Below are 20,194 nucleotides of genomic sequence, written 5' to 3' on the forward strand. Positions count from 1 at the left end.
ATTATAGCTACTACTATTACTAGGTTCCTACAATGTTACAATATTACTAAGGTTCTGATCACCCCAAACTGTGAACGTAACCCCAAAACGCCCAGTGGTCAAAGCAGTCCCACTATTATAGCACGTTAGAGTCCAATAGTTATAATCCAGTCCTCCGTGAGAAAGGAATCTGATACAAACGGAGAAGGGAAGACTGCTGGTGGGCGTCTCCAGCGAATAATGGAAATTTATGTCTGCACCAATAAATGGAAACGTGACTGCAGTAAGGAGTGAAGAACGCTGCGATTGAGTCCAGCTTTTCCAAAGTGCGACTGAAGAAAGATTGCTTCATGAAAGAGGAAATACCGGATTCCTTACTTGCGGAGGACTGGATTATAACTATTGGACTCTAACGTGCTATAATAGTGGGACTGCTTTGACCACTGGGCATTTTGGGGTTACGTTCACCGTTTGGAGTGATCAGAACCTTAGTAATATTGTAACATTGTAGGTACCAAGTAATAGTAGTAGATATAACTTGTTTTGATAGAATATATTTTTGATAATGGAATAATTTGGTCATAAGTGCTGTTTGGTTAACCTCCAGGTGGTAGCTAGAGATCTCCTGTTATTGCATCTGATCTTCAGGCAACAGAGATCAGTTCACCTGGAGAAAATGGCTACTCTGGAAGTTTGATTCTATGGCATTATACTGCATTGAAGTCCCTCCCCTCTCCAAACCCTGCCCTCTTCAGGCTATGCCCCCAAAACCTTCAGGTATTTCCCAACCAGGAGTTGGCAATTATATATATATATCACAGCCCAGACCTGGGCACTTTTTGTTACTGACCCAGTGTTATGGAACAGCCTCCCCGGAAGGAGTGATGCAGGCACCCGCCCCTGGGATCTTCCACCAAGCTATAATATAGTATTATTTAAAAGAGCTTATGGGGCAGTTTGGCTGGGCTCTGGCTTAACTGTTTTAATTACATCTTTTAATTAACTGATTTTAATTACATGTTTTAATTAAATATTAATTTTTGTATTTTATTTATTGTTGTTATCCACCTTAGCTCCTGACAACTCCAGGAGAAAGGTGGGGTCTGTTTATGTCTACAAATGTTCTAACCAAATAAATGAGCAAACTACTACCCAAGGGCCATTTCAGCTTGGGAAAAATGGTACGTGGGAGAGAAAAGGGTAAGGCCTCACTCCCCATATGCCACAGTTTCAATCCATGTCAGTAGGGTTGCCAACCTCCCGGTACTAGCTGGAGATCTCCTGCTATTACAACTGATCTCCAGCCGATAGAGATCAGTTCACCTGGAGAAAATGGCTGCTTTGGCAATTGGTCTCTATGGCATTGGTCTCTATGGTCTCCCCTCCCCAAACCCCGCCTACCTCAGGCTCCGCTGCAAAAACCTCCCGCTGGTGGCAAAGAGGGACCTGGCAACCCTACAAATCAGGCCTGCACAAGCCTCGGAACTGAGTTCCCGACAGGATACTCCCAGTACATGCCTGACAGAAACACACTGAGCGGGCATGGAGACTATTTCAGTCTAAAATGAACTGGCCCTCAGTCAACATTTAATTTGCTGGTATGCATATTGGTGACTTCTGTTGCAAAGACAAGGAAAGGATAGGCACACCACCCAGCTGATGGCTCCTCATAAGCTCCCTTTTTATATTATATGTTATATGTTTATATGATATTTTATGTATTATATTCTGTCTTCAGCCTTGCTGCATTCTATACAAATGCACCTTTAGCCTTTAAGAATCTAGATTCATTGCAAGCAATCATGGGATCTAGATAATTCATAGTGGGGTCAAGTATCCCTGATTTTGCCAAAGGATTTTGCCACGCTGCTATACCAGCACAGGGTGACCATTCTAAAATGATAATTCCAGACGGTTGAGCACATTAGTCTGTAGCAGCAAAAGAAAACAGGAGTTTAGTGGCAATTTAGAGATTCAGATTCAGACACCTTTATTAGCATAGTAAAATAGCAACAGCCCTGACCGGGATGGCCCAGGCTAGCCTGAACTCGGCAGACCTCAGAAGCATAGCAGGGTCAGCCCTGGTTAGTATTTGGATGGGGGACCACCAAAGAATACCAGGCTTGCTGTGCAGAGGAAGGCACTGGCAAACCACCTCTGTGAGTCTCTTGCCATGAAAACCCCAAAAAGGGGTTGCCATAAGTCGGCTGCGACTTGACGGCACTTTACACACACAAAATAGCAACAAGGGAGCATAAATACAGGCACCCGCAAGGATTCACAAACAACAGCTGACCAAAACTCAGCCATCAAGTTAAAACACTTCAATCTAAAAACCGTAACAATACATTCATCCAGCCAGCGGATATGAACCGCAGCGAAAACCGGCACCCTTCCAGTTGATATTGCCCAGTGCCTACAAATTACCTTGGCTGGTTTAAAACTGTTTATTCTTTACCCTCTTATTTTTATTTTTGATGACAATCATCAGAAACTCTGCCACATGTTCGGTGACAGCAGGTATCTTGTCCTCTAATAAAAATTTGATGCCATCATGTGCTAAGTTTTTTAAGGGTGTAATGTGAGGATTGATTAATTCTAGACGTTGTTTATGATACAGGGGACAGTACAAAAGGATAAGCTCAACTGATTCTGGTTCTGTCATCTGACAGCTGCAAATTCTTTTGTTCCAGGGGATACCCCTGTATCTGCCAGAAACTATAGCTGATGGGAATATGTTTAATCTGGCTAACATAAAGGCTCTGTGCTGGGAGGGGTGGGTTAAGTTGAAAAAATAATCGGCCATTGATCTTTTTGGAAAGGAAAGGCCAAAAGATGTAGGTGAGCAGATCTTTTGCTCCAGCATTTATTTTCTGCAATTCCATATCCCAAATTCTCCCTGTAATCGTCCGAAGAATATAAGCATCCCCGGAGTTTGCCAACCCCTCTGTATCAATGCCAAAAGTACAGATTTTCCTTTGTATGAATTCAGACCATTTAAATACATAAGGGTCGGCAACCAAACTGGCTATAAGGCTATTTGAGGGGGCACGAAAGTGTAGGCGCAGCCAGAGCCAGGCTCTACTTTCAATAAGATGAAGGCCTAACTCCGCGCAAAGTGTATGGTAGCCAACAGAGTTGGGTATTGGTTCTTGTAGGTTATCCGGGCTGTGTGACCGTGGTCTTGGTATTTTCTTTCCTGACGTTTCGCCAGCAGCTGTGGCAGGCATCTTCAGAGGAGTACCACTGAAGTGTTACTCCTCTGAAGATGCCTGCCACAGCTGCTGGCGAAACGTCAGGAAAGAAAATACCAAGACCACGGTCACACAGCCCGGATAACCTACAAGAACCAGTGAACTCTGACCGTGAAAGGCTTCAACAATATTTAGAGATGGGTATACCAAGTATGCGCTGCAAGAAAGACATATTTATCCATTCCACCCCCTTGATAAAAGCCTGGATCCACACCAGGGCTCCATACAATAAATGTGGAATTATTGTGGCCTGAAAGATTCTTATATCCGCAGGGACAAATTTGTTTCCTTTTCTGTAGAAAAATTGGGTAATAGCTGAAAGCTTACTCTTAGTTGAGACAAGGGCTCGCTCCCTATGTAAAGACCAGTTCAAATTGTGGGGGGAAAGCAACCCCAAATATCTAAATGTTTTGACTTGTTCAATTTCCCTATCCCCAATTCTGCAGATCTCCTGTTTCCATGATCTGGAGAAAACTAAAATTTTAGTTTTGGTATAATTAATGTTTAAAAAGTTTTTATCGCAGTAAGAAGCAAAAGCTAACAAAGCTCGCTTCATGCCTACTCTAGGATAAGAAAGCACCACTGCGTCATCTGCATACAGCAAAATGGGAACATGGTAGGAGTTCAATAGGGGGGGGGCAATTTAGAGACCAAAAGAATTTATTCCAGCATTTTTTTCTGATAGAGTGCTCATTCCATTGGATGTATGAAGTGTTCTGATGCTTGTAGCTTTTAATATAAATTCATCAACCTTATGGTTATATATGCATCTGATGAAATAATCTCTGGATCATGAATAAATTTGTTTAATCTCTAAAATGTCATTTCATTCTAATATGGATTAGTACAAATTAATCACTGAATAGCAAAATAAGCTGTGGTATTTAATGTATCTTGAAAGAACATGGCCCTAGCAATGACTCTCCCTAGCATGCCACTTCGTGGATTTTAAACTGACCTTGTTAAGCAACTGCGTACATTTAAAGGAGGGGTCCGTGTCTGCCTTTTCTCCTGCAAGCTATGGAAATCTGAGTACTTACAGCCATAGCTCGTTTTATTGTGCTTCGCTTTATTGAGCTTCACAGAGATTGCATTTTCAAGCAAGTCTATCAGCACCATTCTTCCAACAGTGTGTGCTCACTTCGTCCCTCTGTGTTACATTTTGGCAATTCTCGCAATATTTCAAAGTTTTTCATTATTATTACAGGACATTTTTTAGAAATAATGCTATTTCACAATAGACTACAGTATAGTGTAAACATAACTTTTACATACACCTGGAAACCAAAAAAATTGCACGACTCGCTTTATTGCGGTAGTTGGGAACTGAACCTGCAATATCGACAAGGTATGGTTGTATCAATACTGTAGTGCAAAATAAACTTATCTAAAGTAATTTCATATGAAAAGCTTGAATTTTCTTCTCACTGCTAACAAATAGAATAGTGAATTGGGACCCAGATTCAAATCTCTACTCAGTCTGAATTCACTTGGTAGCCTTGGGTAAGTCACTCTTAAGCTCCAGTACTCCATCTATAAAATGGGCATAATAGTCTACTCCATAGGGATATTGGATTGGCAAAGATAATAGAACTACTTGTATATTCTTGTAATTAGCTATTTGATTTTTGCCTAAGCAATTGCCACTGTATGAACTATGGTCACCGCACTGCACTCTGTAGACAATGGTCTACACTATGATGACTGCATGCATAGTGCTTTTATTTTCCTGTCATAACTTCAAAAACTATTAGTACTTTAAAGATTACAAGGGAGATAAAAAAAGAAAAGCAGAAGCAGAAGCAGAAACCAAGAGGGCTCAGGCAAATGGTGGGTAATCAACACTCCATTTACAATGTATTTATGTATAGGACTGCATTTGGACATTAAAACTGTCACAGGAGTACTTACCACTTACTGAAAGAACTTAAAGGTAAAGGTCCCATGTGCAAGCACCGGGTCATTCCTGACCCGTGGGGTGATGTCACATCCCGACTTTGTTTATGGAGTGGTTTGCCAGTGCCTTCCCCAGTCATCTTCTCTTTACCCCTAGCAAGCTGGGTACTCATTTTACCGACCTCGGAAGGATGGAAGGCTGAGTCAGCCTTGAGTCGGCTACCTGAAACCAACTGAATGCACTTACTTTTGAATAAACATATTTTGGCCCAGTGGCATTCTTAACTAGTTCAAGTCATGCCCTGTCTGAGCTCAGTTTTTACACATTCTCAGAAAGTAGGTTTGGAAATTCACAGAGAAGGATATTGGCTGCTCTCACCCACCTTGCGCCCATTACTGGATCTACCATTTTGTTATCCCATGCAACCCCACACATTATTATGGGAAATTATAGGCCATACAGTAGGAACTGCCAGTGGCAGGTAAGGGCATTAAAATTAGAATTGGAGACTGGAGATCATGGTAGCAGAAATGACTCTGAATGACCCACAACCACTACAACCAGGCCCATTCTCAGATACCTTTTAGCACACTTAAGCAGATTAATTGCCTTTCAGAAGTCCAACACCAAATTCGGTATATTAACCTAAAGAAAAAAAAACATGTTATCTACCTCCTCACCATTGCCGACTGAACTGTACTTTCAAAATATGGCTCAGTCAATTTAAAACCAATTTAAAACTCAAATTCACCTGCCCAAAGATGTGGAGTGCCTACTAACTATGCAGAAGGTTTTTGAAGATGGGACTTCAGAAATGAACTCAGAACAAAAGTATACTTCCCATATTCCCAAGGAACTGTGTCATACTTGGATTCTGGTTGACTACAGAGAAGCATGAGAAATAGCTCTCAATTTGCAAAAACTGGGCACAGCTGTTGCAGGAACAGGAGTGGACTGGGAAGTTACTAATGGCCTAGGAAGGAAGTAGAAGCTGTCCTGCTTACATATCATTACCCCATATGCACTATAGTAGGTCTTTATGCTTCTGGATTATTTACAGATAGTGTTCCCTTGGCATGCATATATGTATGAGAGCCAGCATGGTGTATTGGTTAAGAGCAGCGGACTCTAATCTGGAGAACCGGGTTTGATGGGTGACCTTGGGCCAGTCACAGTTCTCTCAGAATTTTCTCAGACCACGAACAGGCTGGCAATGGCAAACCACCTCCGAAGTCTCTTGCCTTGAAAACCCTACAGTGTTGCCATAAATCAGCTGTGACTTGACAGCACACACATACCCATTGGAGTGCATATAACTGCAGTCTAGTTTTCTGGAAAGTCTGGGGCCATTAATAAGCAAACAGCTTCCACTTCAGTTCAGCATTGTACATCATTATTCTTAGTATGCCAGTCTTCTGGGCAATTGCCTGGCTCCTAGGTTGGTCTAACCCGGGAAACGACTGAGATGTGCTGAGAGAGACACGGAGAAGTCTAGGACCAAAGAGCACAGGATACAGAAAGGAGAAATAAAACCTGCACTATGTCCACCTTTAACTGCTGTAGGAAAAAGTCACACATTTTGATGGGTTCCAGTACTCACAGCAGCAGATTCCTCAGAACAGTGTTTCTCACTCCACTTCTTTCTTATCATATAGCATAAACAGAACATCCGACTCCAAAGAAAGCACAAATTACACACACTTGTTGCTCTCTGGAAAGCTTCCAGGCAATACCCCTCCTAATGTCTTCAGAGGCAGGTTGACACAGCAGCCACTAAGTGGGTGGTTTTCCAAGCAAACAGGACTCCTGCTGCTCACCAGATTTGCGTTCTTACGGTCTTTAATGTTTTACCACTGGAATCCAGCAAATGCCCTACCATCCCAAGAGAATATATGTTGGTGACTGAGGCCAAAAATCCAAATGGCAGCCCCCCACACACATACACAAATAAAGTGTATATATAAACCGCATATTATAAAATTACTGCCTACTTTACTCAAAGAGTGCTCAAACTTGCAGCCTAAGGAAGCTGCATTATTTTGCCTCATGGCAGAAAGGAATAAAATGGACAAAAATGCTTAAGTTTCTTCATTGCAGAAAAACCAACAGGCAGGTGAGAAAAATGAAACAGTTTGTAAGGAAATAAGGTTGTTTATGCATGTACTTTCACTCACATTTGCCCCTGGTCTGTCTCGGTTGTTCCTTAGAGTTATGCATGAGTTTTCCATCCATTAGGGATGACCTCGCTGCTAGCCCTCACAAATCCTGGGACTTCCCATTCCTCTGATTCTTCCCTCTCCCCTGAGCTCAGCCCGCTCAGCCCGGGTGAAATCCCCGTGCATAAGGCAAAGAGCGGGTCACGCAAGCTTGGTTTCTCTCACAGCCAATTACAAAGCATTGTGTAAAGAGGCGGGGATTCAAATGCTTCCTGCTTCATAGAAACATAGAATCATACCAGGGTCATCTAGTCCAACCCCCTGCACAATGCAGGAAATTCACAACTACCTTGGAGCTCTTTCTGAGCAGAAGAAAGGCTTTTTAAAGCCGAGGCTTGGATTTCAAAACCCCCCCCCCACACACACACACTTTCAGATTGCTCCTTTTTTTGTTCTTAAAATGCTTTTTTATGCAGCAATTGGGTTTGGGGAAGAATTTTCTCTCCCAGTAAATACTACAAAGTAAGCCAATTACAAAGCAGCATTTAAAGGGGCGGGGACTTGATTTGAGCTTGGAGACTGCTGGTGCATAGACCCCCAAAAGGAAAGTGTGGATCCAGCGAGCAACGAACCTCAGGTAAAACTCCCATGCATAAACGACCTAAGAGAGAAAAGGTGAAAAATAGGCAGGTAAAACAGTTTGAAAGGAATGCTTTTTTAAAATTCATTTTTCCTGAATTTGTTCAAAACAGCTAACGAACAAGTAATCAAAAGTTCAAGATCAAGAATAAATCTAAAGTTCACAGACCAGAACCCAGCAAATACCAGCAAAGAAATACAAGCTTGCTTGCTGAACTTTGGCCCAAATGCCCTTTGAAAAACAAGCATTCCACACACTCACTGGAATGGCAGAAGGAAAGGGAAAACCAGGCCTCCTCCAGCAAACTATTCCAAAGAGCACTGTAAAGCACTGAGCCCTCGAGGAAGCTGGCACAATGGAACTACTAACAAAAACGTACAGAATGGCAACAGCCTGATTCAGGTCAATCTGAAAAGCAAGAGGGAGCCCGGGCAGAGACTTGGACCTTTTCTGCCTGATCACTGGAAGTTAAGGATGCCAGGCAGTGGTCCGGAATCCCCAGGAGCTTGGGGGGCGAGGAAGGGGGCAGACATGGTATCGGGCTACATGCCAACATCACATTTGGGCAAAAACCCAGACAGGTATGCCCCCCCAGAGAGCCTTACGCTCTACTAACAGGAATCTGCTGGTGGTCCTTGGCCCGAAGAAAGTGCAGCTGTCCTCAGCAAGGGCCGGGGCTGAAAAAGCCTGGTGGAATAGTCTTCCTGGTGACACCAGGGCCTTGCGGGATCTTAAGTTCAGCAGGGCCTGCAAAATGGAGCTATTCCGCCAGGCCTATATCTGAGGACAGCCGTAAGAGGATCCATCTTTACTGGCCTCCCTATCCCGCCCCCCACTCTTGAAATCTGTGGGGGGCTGAACTGCTGATAGTCTATTGAGCTGTGGCACCTAGGTACATTTATGGCCATCTGTGTAATGTGATTCATTGAGATGATGGTTTTAATTATGTTGATGATTTTATGTATTTTATATATTTTATTTATTATATTTATTATATTTATTATAATATATTTATTATATTTTAATTGTTGTTACCCGCCCTGAGCCTGGCTTGCTGGGGACGAGGGCGGGCTATAAATTTGAAAACAAAACCAAAAACTGGCACCTGTGGGCTGCATCGTGGTCGCAGAAGGAATGCAGGACAATAAAGACAATTGCAGACCCAGCAGTCCTACTTTCTTTGTGGTTGGACCAGATGCATCGGGTAGCTAACAGCATTATGAGCTGTGGAGCCATCTCCTGCTTTCCCCATTCAATGACCTTGATGTTGTGCAGCTTCCCAGCACCAAAGACGTATCCTTATAAAAACTTCCTCTTTGCAGACCCCTTCTCTGCAGTGCTTGAATGATTCTCTGACCTCCCTGCCCTTCTTTTCTCAATAGATTCTGACGTCAGCAAAACCAAGGAAGAGGCCACAGCCTCGGAGATTTCTGGGGCACAAGGCCTGGAGGCAGAATTGGTCACCGACTTTGGAGTCAGAGACTTTAAAGGAGGGAAAGAGAAGAGCCCCCCCACCAAGATCTCGTTAAAAGGCACTACAAAAAAAAAGAAGAAGAAGAAGAAAAAAGAGGTGAACAGCACAAGAGGCTGACAGTTTTTTTCCCAAATGCCTGAAAAATAATGATCCCCATGAAGAGGGTGAGGCCAGGCTGTAGGAAGGCAGGCACGCACATAAGACAGCAGGGTGGGAAAAGAATCACGGCAGGAGGATAATAATAATCCTACCTCAAAGCATTTTAAAAAAAAGGAATTCAAGCTTACTTTGGCATGACTAGGATCTGAAGACTGCTGAGGAAAGGGCGAGGTGGTAAGAAAGGAAGCGTACAGTATTAACATTTCTTTATTATCCAGTTCTAAAACTGTGCTGGGTTATGAGCTAGCCACAGGCGTATGTGAATCGTAAGGAAAATGCCATCGTGAATGACAGGGCTGCTGTGTTTGAACACTGGGGCAGAATTAGGGCAGGTCATGCCCACAGCATTTTCCTAGGCCCAGTTTGATCATTATGAATAACTCACACATCCTCGCATTACCGGCCTCTCTATTCCTTTCCATCCCACCCTCTCCTCTCAGTTTCCTGCCTTTGTTCCCCTCCCCACGGGATGAGGTCTGCCGCAGGAACCCCCCGAGCTCTGCTCCATGTGCATTCAGTATACTTGAACGGTACTTTCGTCTAGGGCTAGATGTTATAATTAATGGAGGAGAAGGAGGGCAAGAGACACATCTCCAACACTCCGGCAAGCTCTTTCAGTCAACGCAATCAGGTTGTCTGAACAGATCCACTAACATATGCCTACAGCGTATGGTTTGTTTCTGTAAGGTAGGTCCCACCTCTCCCTAACTCCTGTTTCCCCAAACCAGGACAGAAAAATTTATGTAGAATTTCAGACTTCCACATTGTGCATGATAATGTTTGCAGCCTTACAACATTATTCTAACCATACGATTCAAGTCAGATTTATGTCTTGCTGATTTCAATGGGACTTACTTCTAGGGATGTATGCTTAGAACTGCAGCCTTCTCCTGCTATAAAACCAGTCAGAGTCAATCATATTCATGCCATACAAAGCTCTGTAAACGAATAAAGAGCTTCTGCTCTGAGAAGATACTGCACAATTCTCCGACCACTGGGAAGTACTAACGTTGGTCTGAATTGACTTTCTGCCTCACTGAGAAAGCTCCATGTATTCAATTCCTTCCTTTTCACACGACTTTTTAAAGTCACATGGTTTGTTCAGTAAAAGTGACAACACAATCCTAAGTAGAGTTGCATTCTTCTGACTCCACTGAAGTTCATGGTGTGTTTAGGATTGTACTTAACCTTACACAAAGCCAGGAAATCCTAACAGAATCATAAAGTTGGAAGGGGCCATACAGGGCATCTAGTCCAACCCCCTGCTTAATGCAGGATCAGCCTAGAGCATCCCTGACAAGTGATTGTCCAGCATCTGCTTAAAAACTGCCAGTGAGGGGGAAGATCACCACTTCCCTTGGTAGCCGATTCTACTGTCGAACAACTCTTATTGTAAAAAAATTTCCCCTAATATCCAACCTTTCCTCCCGCAATTTAAACCCATTATTGAGAGTCCTATCCTCTGCTGCCAACAGGAACAGCTCCCTGCCCTCCTCTAAGTGACAGCCCTTCAAATACTTAAAGAGAGCAATCATATCCCCCCTCAACCTCCTCTTCTCCAGACTAAACATTCCCAACTCCCTCAGCCTTTCCTCATAGGGCTTGTTCTCCAGGCCCCGGATCATCCTCGTCTCCTCTGCCCCCGCTCAATTCTGTTGATGGGGGTTGGTTGGGCTACATTACTCAGGAGGCCCTTTGCAAATCTATGACTCAGAATTAAACTGACCAGTCCAACTGACTCTGAGAATCCATGGATAAACAGAAATTTAAGCCTGTTTCTTTTAAACATGCTATTTAAGGCACGCATAATGTTGATGTTATGAGCAGGAACTGGGACTCCTTGCTGGTTGCCCACCCTTTCTTCCCCTTTTTCAGCAGCTCCAGCATTCTCCTGTCAGACTATTGGACAGGACCTCAAGGGACAGGACAGACATACCAGGGCAGGGTGGGGGATTAGACTCTATAATTAGATTCAGACTGATAGATCAAAGGGAGGGTACAGTCGCAAAGAAAGTGAGCTGCAGGTGCTGCCTACCCTCTGGTGATAAGGCATTAATTCAGTGCAGTTCAAAGGATAAACGTTGACACAACCCAGTGCCATGGATCTGTAGCCATCCAGAAATTTCAGTTTTGTGAAGACACAGAGCTAGATGCCACTGAGCCTAGATTTCATGGAATGATATGGTTCTCATTTACAGGTTGAGAAACACCAAAGAGAGACTTGAAATGGGTCATAACTGAGAAGACATTGGGACAGCACAAATGCAAACCAAGGCCTGGGCTGCCCCATGAATTTCTCCACAGCATTGTGAAGGTTGGAGAGTACAGCACCGCTGATTCATCACATCCTGATAGAAGATGTCAACTTTAACCTAGCTCCTTGGGTGGATACCTTCAATATTAAGAGGCTAAATAGCAGCACTAAAAGATGAATCAGGAATTGTTTTCGACTGATCAAATACATCAGGGCAGTTAAGGCTGCGTTTCTGGGGTTCTTTGGGTGTGTGTGTGTGTGGGGTGAACCCTAAACTAGCCCCAGGTTTTTTGGCCATTCAGTCCCTTCTGTGCAGCCAGTATCCCAGTGAGGCAACTACCAAGCTTCCCATTCAGTACTGGAAGCTTGCCCTAGTTTTGGTGACAGGGCGCTTACGTGATTGGAATAGTTCCACCGTGACAGGTGGGTTATAAATTACAAGCAGCCTTTCCTAATCTGTGTATTACAATCTAGGCCTCCAAACACAGAGCCCAAAACAAGTAGGGGCAATGCAACCCAGGTAAGCCCGACTTCCACACTAATAGGAACACACTTGGCTCTAGGGATGCTACTTTCCTTCCCCAACCTAGGCTCTGTTCCTTTAAAAGTTGCGGCTAATCGGTAATTCAACAGATTCACCTTTCACCACCACAGCATTACCATTCAGGAGAAAGCTACATGAGTTGAATGCCAGCCCATAAAGTAGGATTGCCAGCTCCAGATTGGGAAATACCTGGAGATTCTGGGGGTGGAGCCTAAGGAGGGCAGGGTTTGGAGAGGGGAGGGGCTTCAATGCCATAGAGTCCAACTACCAAAGCAGCCATTTTCTCCAATTGAACTGATCTCTATCGGCTGGAGATCAGTTGTAATAGTGGGAGATCTCCAGCCACCACCTGGAGGTTGGCAACCCTACCATAAGGTGACTTATAAGGCTCACTGCTGGGGAAACTCAGGTGACACCCCTGTTCAACAGATTTACAGTCTTTAAATCCTCCCAATTTTCTAGAAGGTTCCAGTCACAATTATTCAGATTCTAATTACTAGGCTGTGCTGTGCCCCATCCGAAAGTTACTAGCTTTGGAAGGAGACAAGTAGTGATGAGTAAGGGCCTAGAAAGTACAGGTTCAAGTCCCTTCCCTGCACAGTCTCCAGATTCACTGGGCTGTCACAGATAATTGTTATGCACACTTACCTGAGAGTAACTCCTATTGGATTTATTTCTGAGTACATCTAATCCTAAGTATGTTTACTAAGAAGAAAACCCTTATGAGTTCAAGGGTCACAGCGCTATACTGTAATCACTCCCAAGCAGATGGCACATGGTAGCAATGACTAGACCATATTAAAGCAGTACTTCTGCCCATTCAGCGGGTTGTGCAAGCCATATGGATATGGTGTGGAGGAAAAAATCTAACCAGCTACTATGGTAGAGGGCCACACATTGCACAAAAGGGACAGGATGGTAGCTTGGGAGTGGTAAATGTGGCTTTGTTCCCTCAGGAAAAGCTAATTCAAAACAAAGAGAAATAAATGTTCAAATTGTTCCAACTAGAGCCGCCTCCCCCCAAGCCGGGGAGTGGCAGTCCAAACTAGGTTGGTATAACAAGCGTAATGTAGGTGCAAGAGAACTTGACCATCTTATACAGAGCAGAAGAGGGCAAAGCCATAGCCAAAGCCCTTCCATAATAAGTATGTGTAGATGCTTGGAGTAGTTATGGGGTGGGGGTTTCTGTATCTGATTAAACTTGCAGAGTAAGACATTCTTCCAGACAAAGAGACTAATCAGCAGACAGAATTCACCTCCAAACTCAATTAGTCATCCTCAGATAGCATATCATCATCGGTGCTTATCTTTTATGCCTTAGACTTTCCTATAGAAATGTCGTAGACCATAGACCATGTCATAGACCACAGACCCTTCCCCCAGTGTGTGTGTGTATATATAAATAAAAGATTCACTCCATCCGTTGTTGGGCTCTAGCCCATGATAGTTTATGTTACGATAAATCTGTCTTGCCTTTAAGGGGCCTACAAGACATCGTTTTGCTTTTTTGCTTCAATTTTAGATTAATCTTTGAATGTCTTTGGGGCCCAGGATAAATCTTTGAATGGACAAGCCAGCTTCCTAGAGATCCCGGGAAACAACCCCATCATTACTAACAAACCTGTTGGTGACGGCTTCACCTTTTGTACGGAACACAACAATGTAGTTGGAATGAACTTATAGCACCGACTAAACCAGTCACCCCCACACCGTATATTCCTGGAAGCAGCATTCAGAGCATAACAGCTGCGCTAACTCCTCCACGGCACCTTTCCTTCTCTGTGCCTGTTTTACAGGCCAGTAGATTAGTGTATCTATACTGTGCTGGGTAGCTGGTCATCCCCATTTTACGTATCAGGAAAACTAAGGCACAGCAGGGAAAGAGGTAGGAGAGTTCAATAGTGAAAGCTAGCGTCTCATAGCAGCTTTGAGCTGGGGCTACAAATGCTGATTTATCTTACTGAGCAGTTTGAGAAGCACTTTGAATTAAAGAAGAAGAAGAGTTGGTTTTTATATGCCGACTTTCTCTACCACTTAAGGGAGACTCAAACCGGCTTACAATCACCTTCCCTTCCCCTCCCCACAACAGACACCCTGTGAGGTAGGTGGGGCTGAGGAGCTCTAACAGAGCTGTAACTTGCCCAAGGTCACCCAGCTGGCTTTGTGTGCAGGAGCGGGGAAACAAATCCAGTTCACCAGATTAGCCTCAGCCGCTCACGTGTAGGAGTGGGGAATCAAACCCGGTTCTCCAGATCAGACGCCATCGCTCCAAACCACTGCTCTTAACCACTACACCACGCTGGCTCTCCAAGGGCAGCCATGGAGGAGCTAGACAATATTCTTAAGGGTAAGGACGCGTGACCAAGACAAAAGTAATTCATGCGATAGTATTCCCTATTACTATGTATGGGTGTGAAAGTTGCACAGCGAGGAAAGCTGACAGGAAGTTGACTCATTTGAAATGTGGTGTTGGAGGAGAGTTTTACAGATACCGTGGACCATCAAAAAGTCATATCAGGACGGTTCTAGATCAAACCAGGCCTGCACTCTACCTTGAAGCTAAAGTTACTGAACTGAGGCTATCATACTTTAGCCACATTATGAGAAGACAAAAAGTTGCTGGAAAAGACAATAACGCTAGGAAAAGTTAAAGGCAGCAGAAAAAGAGGAAGAACCAACATGAGATGGATTAACTCAACCGAGGAGTCCACGGCCCTCAGTTTGCAAGACCTGAGCAAGGCTGTTAACAATAGGATATTTTGGAGGTTGTTAATTTATAGCAGTGGTCCCCAACCTTTTTTTGACCAGGGACCACTAGGGCTTTTTTGTTCGGTGCAGGGACCCCAAGGTTCAGAATAAAAATTCCGAGAATTTGAAAGTAAACTTTAATCATCACTGTTCGTTCAACATTAAACTTGGAATAATATTTGAATATATATTTTTATGATAGAGAACTTTTAATTGAAAATATTAATTTGTTATGGGTTTATCACTTTGTTTCGCGGACTTTAATTTAGTCCTTGCGGACCCCTGGGGGTCCACGGACCCCCGGTTGGGAACCAGTGATTTACAGGGTCACCATAAATTGGAAGCGACTTGACGGCCCTTAATAAACACACATAAAGGCCAACGCGCACACAACCACGCTCCACCAAGTGATGCCCCATACGCTCGTAGGAGGCCCACCCCCAGCCTCGCCACTCGTCCAGCCCAGGGCCTACCTTTCGGCTCGTAGTCAGGCCCAGCTCCGTTCGCCCTGGGGGCCGAGTGGCTCTTCTGCAGCATCCTCATGCGGACCTGCTCCTGCACCCGGGCGTTCTTGAGCCCCTCGGTGTCCTGCGTCTCCTTGCTCTTCCTGTCCAGCTGCTGGTCCGAGGGCAGTGCCAAGGAGCACACGCCATCCTCCGGCTGTAGGGCCGACAAGAAGAAATTACTTTCCTGCATGGCAGCTCGGCGAGGTGGACATGAAAGCAGCCTGGCTCCTCCCGGGGGTGACCCTGAGGCCTTGTGTGGGCAAGGGGTCAGTCCCTCTGTGGCTTCCTACAGCCCTTCGCTGCGCACTCCTCTGCGGCCAGGTAACCTGAGCGGCAGGTTGGCACTCCAGAAAGTTGGCTGCTTATTCACAGGTGAGTCCAGGCGTCAGGCCGGCCCTCCCTCTGCTTAGTCAAAAAGAGCTTCTCTGCTCAAGGGACACCTGCGCCTCCACACCAACCCACACCATGCCTGTCCTTCTCCACGCAGTTCCTTTCCCGGGACAGGACTTTCTCCTCTGGGCCGTATCACAACACACACATGGTCACACCTCCTCTCCCTAGCCACTGACATCAGCACAGAGGCAGGCTTTCAGGCAGTGCAGGTCAGCCAGTTCCACCTTAAGCAGGTGAGGCTCCTGCCAAGCAGGGACTCTAAAGGTGGAATTCCAGGGATGCAAAGATGCGAGGACTAGCCCTGCCCTGCCCTGGCCCATCCCATCCACCCCCAGCTGCACAAACTAGCAGGAGCGGTTCTGGGTGCGGTGCCTGCAGGGTTGGGGATGGGCGTCGTGTGGGGTGTGGCGCCTTCCCCTCGTCCTGGGCTTGCGAGAAAAGCTTGACGCTGCAAAATGATCCTGTCCGGCCAGTCGGGCTTCTTAGGTTCTGGCCAGCTTTTGGCAGACTCTACTTTTAAAAGATGAGAGAGAGAGAGAGAGAGAGAGAAGCAGGCGTGCAGTCCCTGCAACTCTTTGGGAGCTCCAGAGTAACCGTCCCGCCTCGGCGGAACCTCGTTGGGCTCCCTCCCTTCTTGGGAAATACTAACCCCGCACATATTCCAAATGCTGGGCTTTCACAGGCGCCGAGGCGCTCGAGCAAAGCCAGGCCAAAGTCCAGGATCTCACCACTCTCCTCAACTAGAACCCCTGGCTAGCTTCTTTGCAAAATACAGCAAAGCGCGGGACTTTAGGCATGCTTGGAGAGGGTGGAAGTTAGGGCAACCTGTTATCCTTTCACCCAGCAACCCTTTTCTTCTACAGAAGCATCCCGGGGGTGTTGTTTACAAAAGCAGCGGTGTAGTTTTTAGAGCAGGCTAGCTAGACTCGTGGGTTTCCATTCAAAAATCGTCCCTCGTGCTATGATAACATTTCAAAAATCGTCCCTCGTGCTATAATTGTTTGCTTCTGTTTCACTGTGTAAGGTTTGATTTTTATGACTGAATTATAAAAAGTCTTATTGATGTTTCCAGTAGCCACCAGTGCTTGTTATTTTCCTTCAGACTTGTGGGTTTCAGCAGCTTTTCAGTTGTGGGATTATTGTTTCAGCCGTTAAAATTTGTGGCGTAGATGCCAAAGCCACTTTTGGTTACCAGGCACAGTGGGATTTTGGAATACGACAACAACCCAAGCCGCTAAGAGAATCACACCCTCCACTCTCTGCTGCAGAGTGCTAAACTGGCTTACCCACCTCTAGGGGAAAAGTATATTTCTTCTGGTAAATATTCCTGCCCGAGGTTTTCAAGGGACAATAATCAAGGCACACGTCTCTCCATAAAGATGGGTTCCCCTTAGATGGCCTTCGCTAACCAACTTAATAATTAACTAGCATTTCCGGAGCACCCTCAGATGTCCAGTTGAAAGACTTTCTGGAGGGTGCAGCATTAATCCTAGTAATAGCCAGGTCTAGCCAGGGCCGGTGCTGGCGGTGGCCTAGGGCACAGACCTCAGAGGGGCCCAGGACTGGCCTGAGAGGGGCCCAGGACTGGCCTGAAAAAATGCAACTGACAATTTATATTTTTTTTATTTTAAGGTAAGTACCCCAAGTGCTAGGGAATATAATTAATTATGTCTTATAAAATGTTTTGTTCTTTTATTTTATTTTTTCTACAAGACATCGGTTTTTGAAAATTGGTTAGCAATGTGGGGGGACGACGACGACACAAGTAGTTAGCCTTGCCTAGGTCACAAAAATGACTGGCCTGGGTCTAACCCAGCTTGGCTTTCAAATTCTGAACAGCACAGGTGATGCTGAGTATCTAGCAATTCAACATTGTGGCTAAAGTATGAATAAATTCCCCAGGTTAAAAAGGTACTCCCAAATGTAGAAGACCTCATTAAGAGAGAGTGACCCTCTGTTAACTGGGGGGAAACTGTAAAGTGAAGCTATGAATCAGAAGCAGAGCAAACCTTAGCATGCAGCAATTCCCAGTAGGGTTACCAACCTCCAGGTACTAGCTGGAGATCTCCTGCTACTACAACTGATCTCCAGCCGATAGAGATCAATTCACCTGGAAAAAAACGTCCGCTTTGGCAACTGGACTCTATGGCATTGAAGTCCCTCCCCAAACACCTCCCTCCTCAGGCTCCACCCCAAAAATCTCCCACTGGTGGCAAAGAGGGACCTGGCAACCCCAATTCCCAGGCATGTACTTAAATTTAACCTGCCTTTGTGTCTGCTTAACACAGTTCATTGTAATTGGTATCCCCATTCATTTTAAACAATAATAATTCCCCAAAGATGTGCTAGGGGTCTGGGGGAAGTGTATTATTTATTTTTCTTTATGTTGGCTGGCCAAGATGATTATTAATTTTATCAATGCAAACTCTGGCTGAGTCTAGATTATTCGGACCCTTTGTGCTGTAAAAGCCTTGAGGGAAGAGTGGCCCTTTCCCCTCCTCAGATGAATTATTGCTAAGAGAATCCTATGATGTCATTTTTCTCATGTCTCATTTTAAAATCTAGATTGGAGCGGCAGCAGGTACCTCCGAATAGAAATTACCTCTGTTGTAGCTGTACCATAAATACGTTTTGCATCAATGCGGTTGCCCTTATTTAGCTCAAAATCTAATGGTTAGGCTGCTTCCAGAAGACACGACTTTTTTGGGGGGGGTGTTACATGCTGATTTGGTGTTCCTGACACACAAGCCATGTGGATATTGTGGAGATTCCTGTACTGATTTTTTGGGGTCCATGTAGCAGGGTCTTGTGGGATCAATGCAGGTGTCACCGTTCAAAAGGAGAGCCCTTCTCGTGGTACCTCACCCCCTCTGACCACTTCTAGCTTCATGCTGCAACACTCACAGCGCATTCCTGACTGGAATGCCTGGGCTGGGCTTAGGAGGCAACGCAGTGGCCGAAACCTCCGCCCAGTGCAAAAAGCCCTATGAGGGTTGCACGGGAGATACGCCCCCTAAAAGATGGCGTATCTTGGGGGGGGGGAAGGGGGCATTCCCAAGCCGAAACGACTCAGGAGGCCACATACTGGTGGCCCCGTCCCCTGGTTGGCACCATAATGCCCTGGGAACGCCTCCCGGGATGCCGTTACGCCCCTGGAATGCCTCCCGGGACACCGTTATGCCCCGGGAACACCTCCCGGGTCACCGCCGCGGCCTTTTGGCATCCGGCCCTGTACGCCAGAGCTAAGCCGCAAACACCGGTGTGCGCCTCCCTGACGCCAGTGCTGTGGGCCCTTGCGCCGGTGTGGGCCTTCGCCGGCCTCCTGAAAACTTTGGTGCAGGCCGCCAGCGCAGCTCAGAAATGGGCTGTAACTAAAGCCAACTGGGAAGCTTCTGTCTGGAGAAGCCTTTACTTTTTCCTTTAATTTATAGGCGGTAGCGGAGTGATAGATGTGGATATTGAATAACTGCACCAGCCATGAGGTCCAGTGAAGCTCCCACATTGGATAGCAACCTTTAAGTCGGGAGCACCTCATTCCTTTGCTGGTGCCATCACCCATATTGCTGCCCCCTTGATCCTTTTATGCAGGTGGTAGCAGGAAGCATGGGGAGACCGGGGAAAAGAAAAATTACCAGAAGGGGGCAGACGTCTGCCTCACGTAGTAATGAGGTTGTATATACATGTGTTTCTTGGGCTGGTTATAGAGGAGAAACAAGATTGACATGAAAAACCTCAGCTGTGCTAAGACAATTGAGGTTTTAACCTTTATGTCCTAAGCCTCTTGAAAATGCAAAATTAATGGATTGCAAAATGAAAAGCTATTAAGATGTCTACATTGGGTCATTTTTGCATAATATGTCATTAGAAAACACATGAGTGGGTGTTGTGGGCATGGCCCACAATGTATTCAGTCACTACCATTCCGCTTCCTGGTTTTTTGATGTGAATGTTAGGCTTCATGCAGATGCTAGTGGCTGTGGAAGCAAAGAGGAAATCATGAAAAATGTAACTCAGATAAAGAAGAATCAACTAGAGTGGTGATACAGGGGCTGATTTGGGCTCTGTCGTTTTTGCTGATTGTACTAGTCCATTGGGACTACCAACAAACAGTATGTGGATCAACATGGGGACTGTGTGGGTTGCAGGTGCTAAATCATCACACTTGAAACTCACAAGACCTCCATCCAGCT

The 20,194-nt window shown here is 45.3% G+C and overlaps 1 protein-coding gene across 2 annotated transcripts in view; it reads right to left on the reverse strand.

Moving 5' to 3' along the window:
* Nucleotides 1-20,194, reverse strand: part of PKP3 (plakophilin 3) — an 82,442-nt gene that overhangs the window by 39,095 nt on the left and 23,153 nt on the right. The window contains exon 2 of one of the 2 annotated variants that reach the window (XM_056851672.1): nt 15,579-15,765. The exons of the other annotated variant lie outside the window; for it this stretch is intronic. Coding sequence (XP_056707650.1) covers nt 15,579-15,765 — 187 coding nt within the window. The remainder of the gene's footprint in view (nt 1-15,578; nt 15,766-20,194) is intronic. 2 annotated transcript variants of the gene reach the window in all.

Source organism: Euleptes europaea, chromosome 6 (assembly GCF_029931775.1).
Source record: "Euleptes europaea isolate rEulEur1 chromosome 6, rEulEur1.hap1, whole genome shotgun sequence".
NCBI lineage: Eukaryota > Metazoa > Chordata > Lepidosauria > Squamata > Sphaerodactylidae > Euleptes > Euleptes europaea.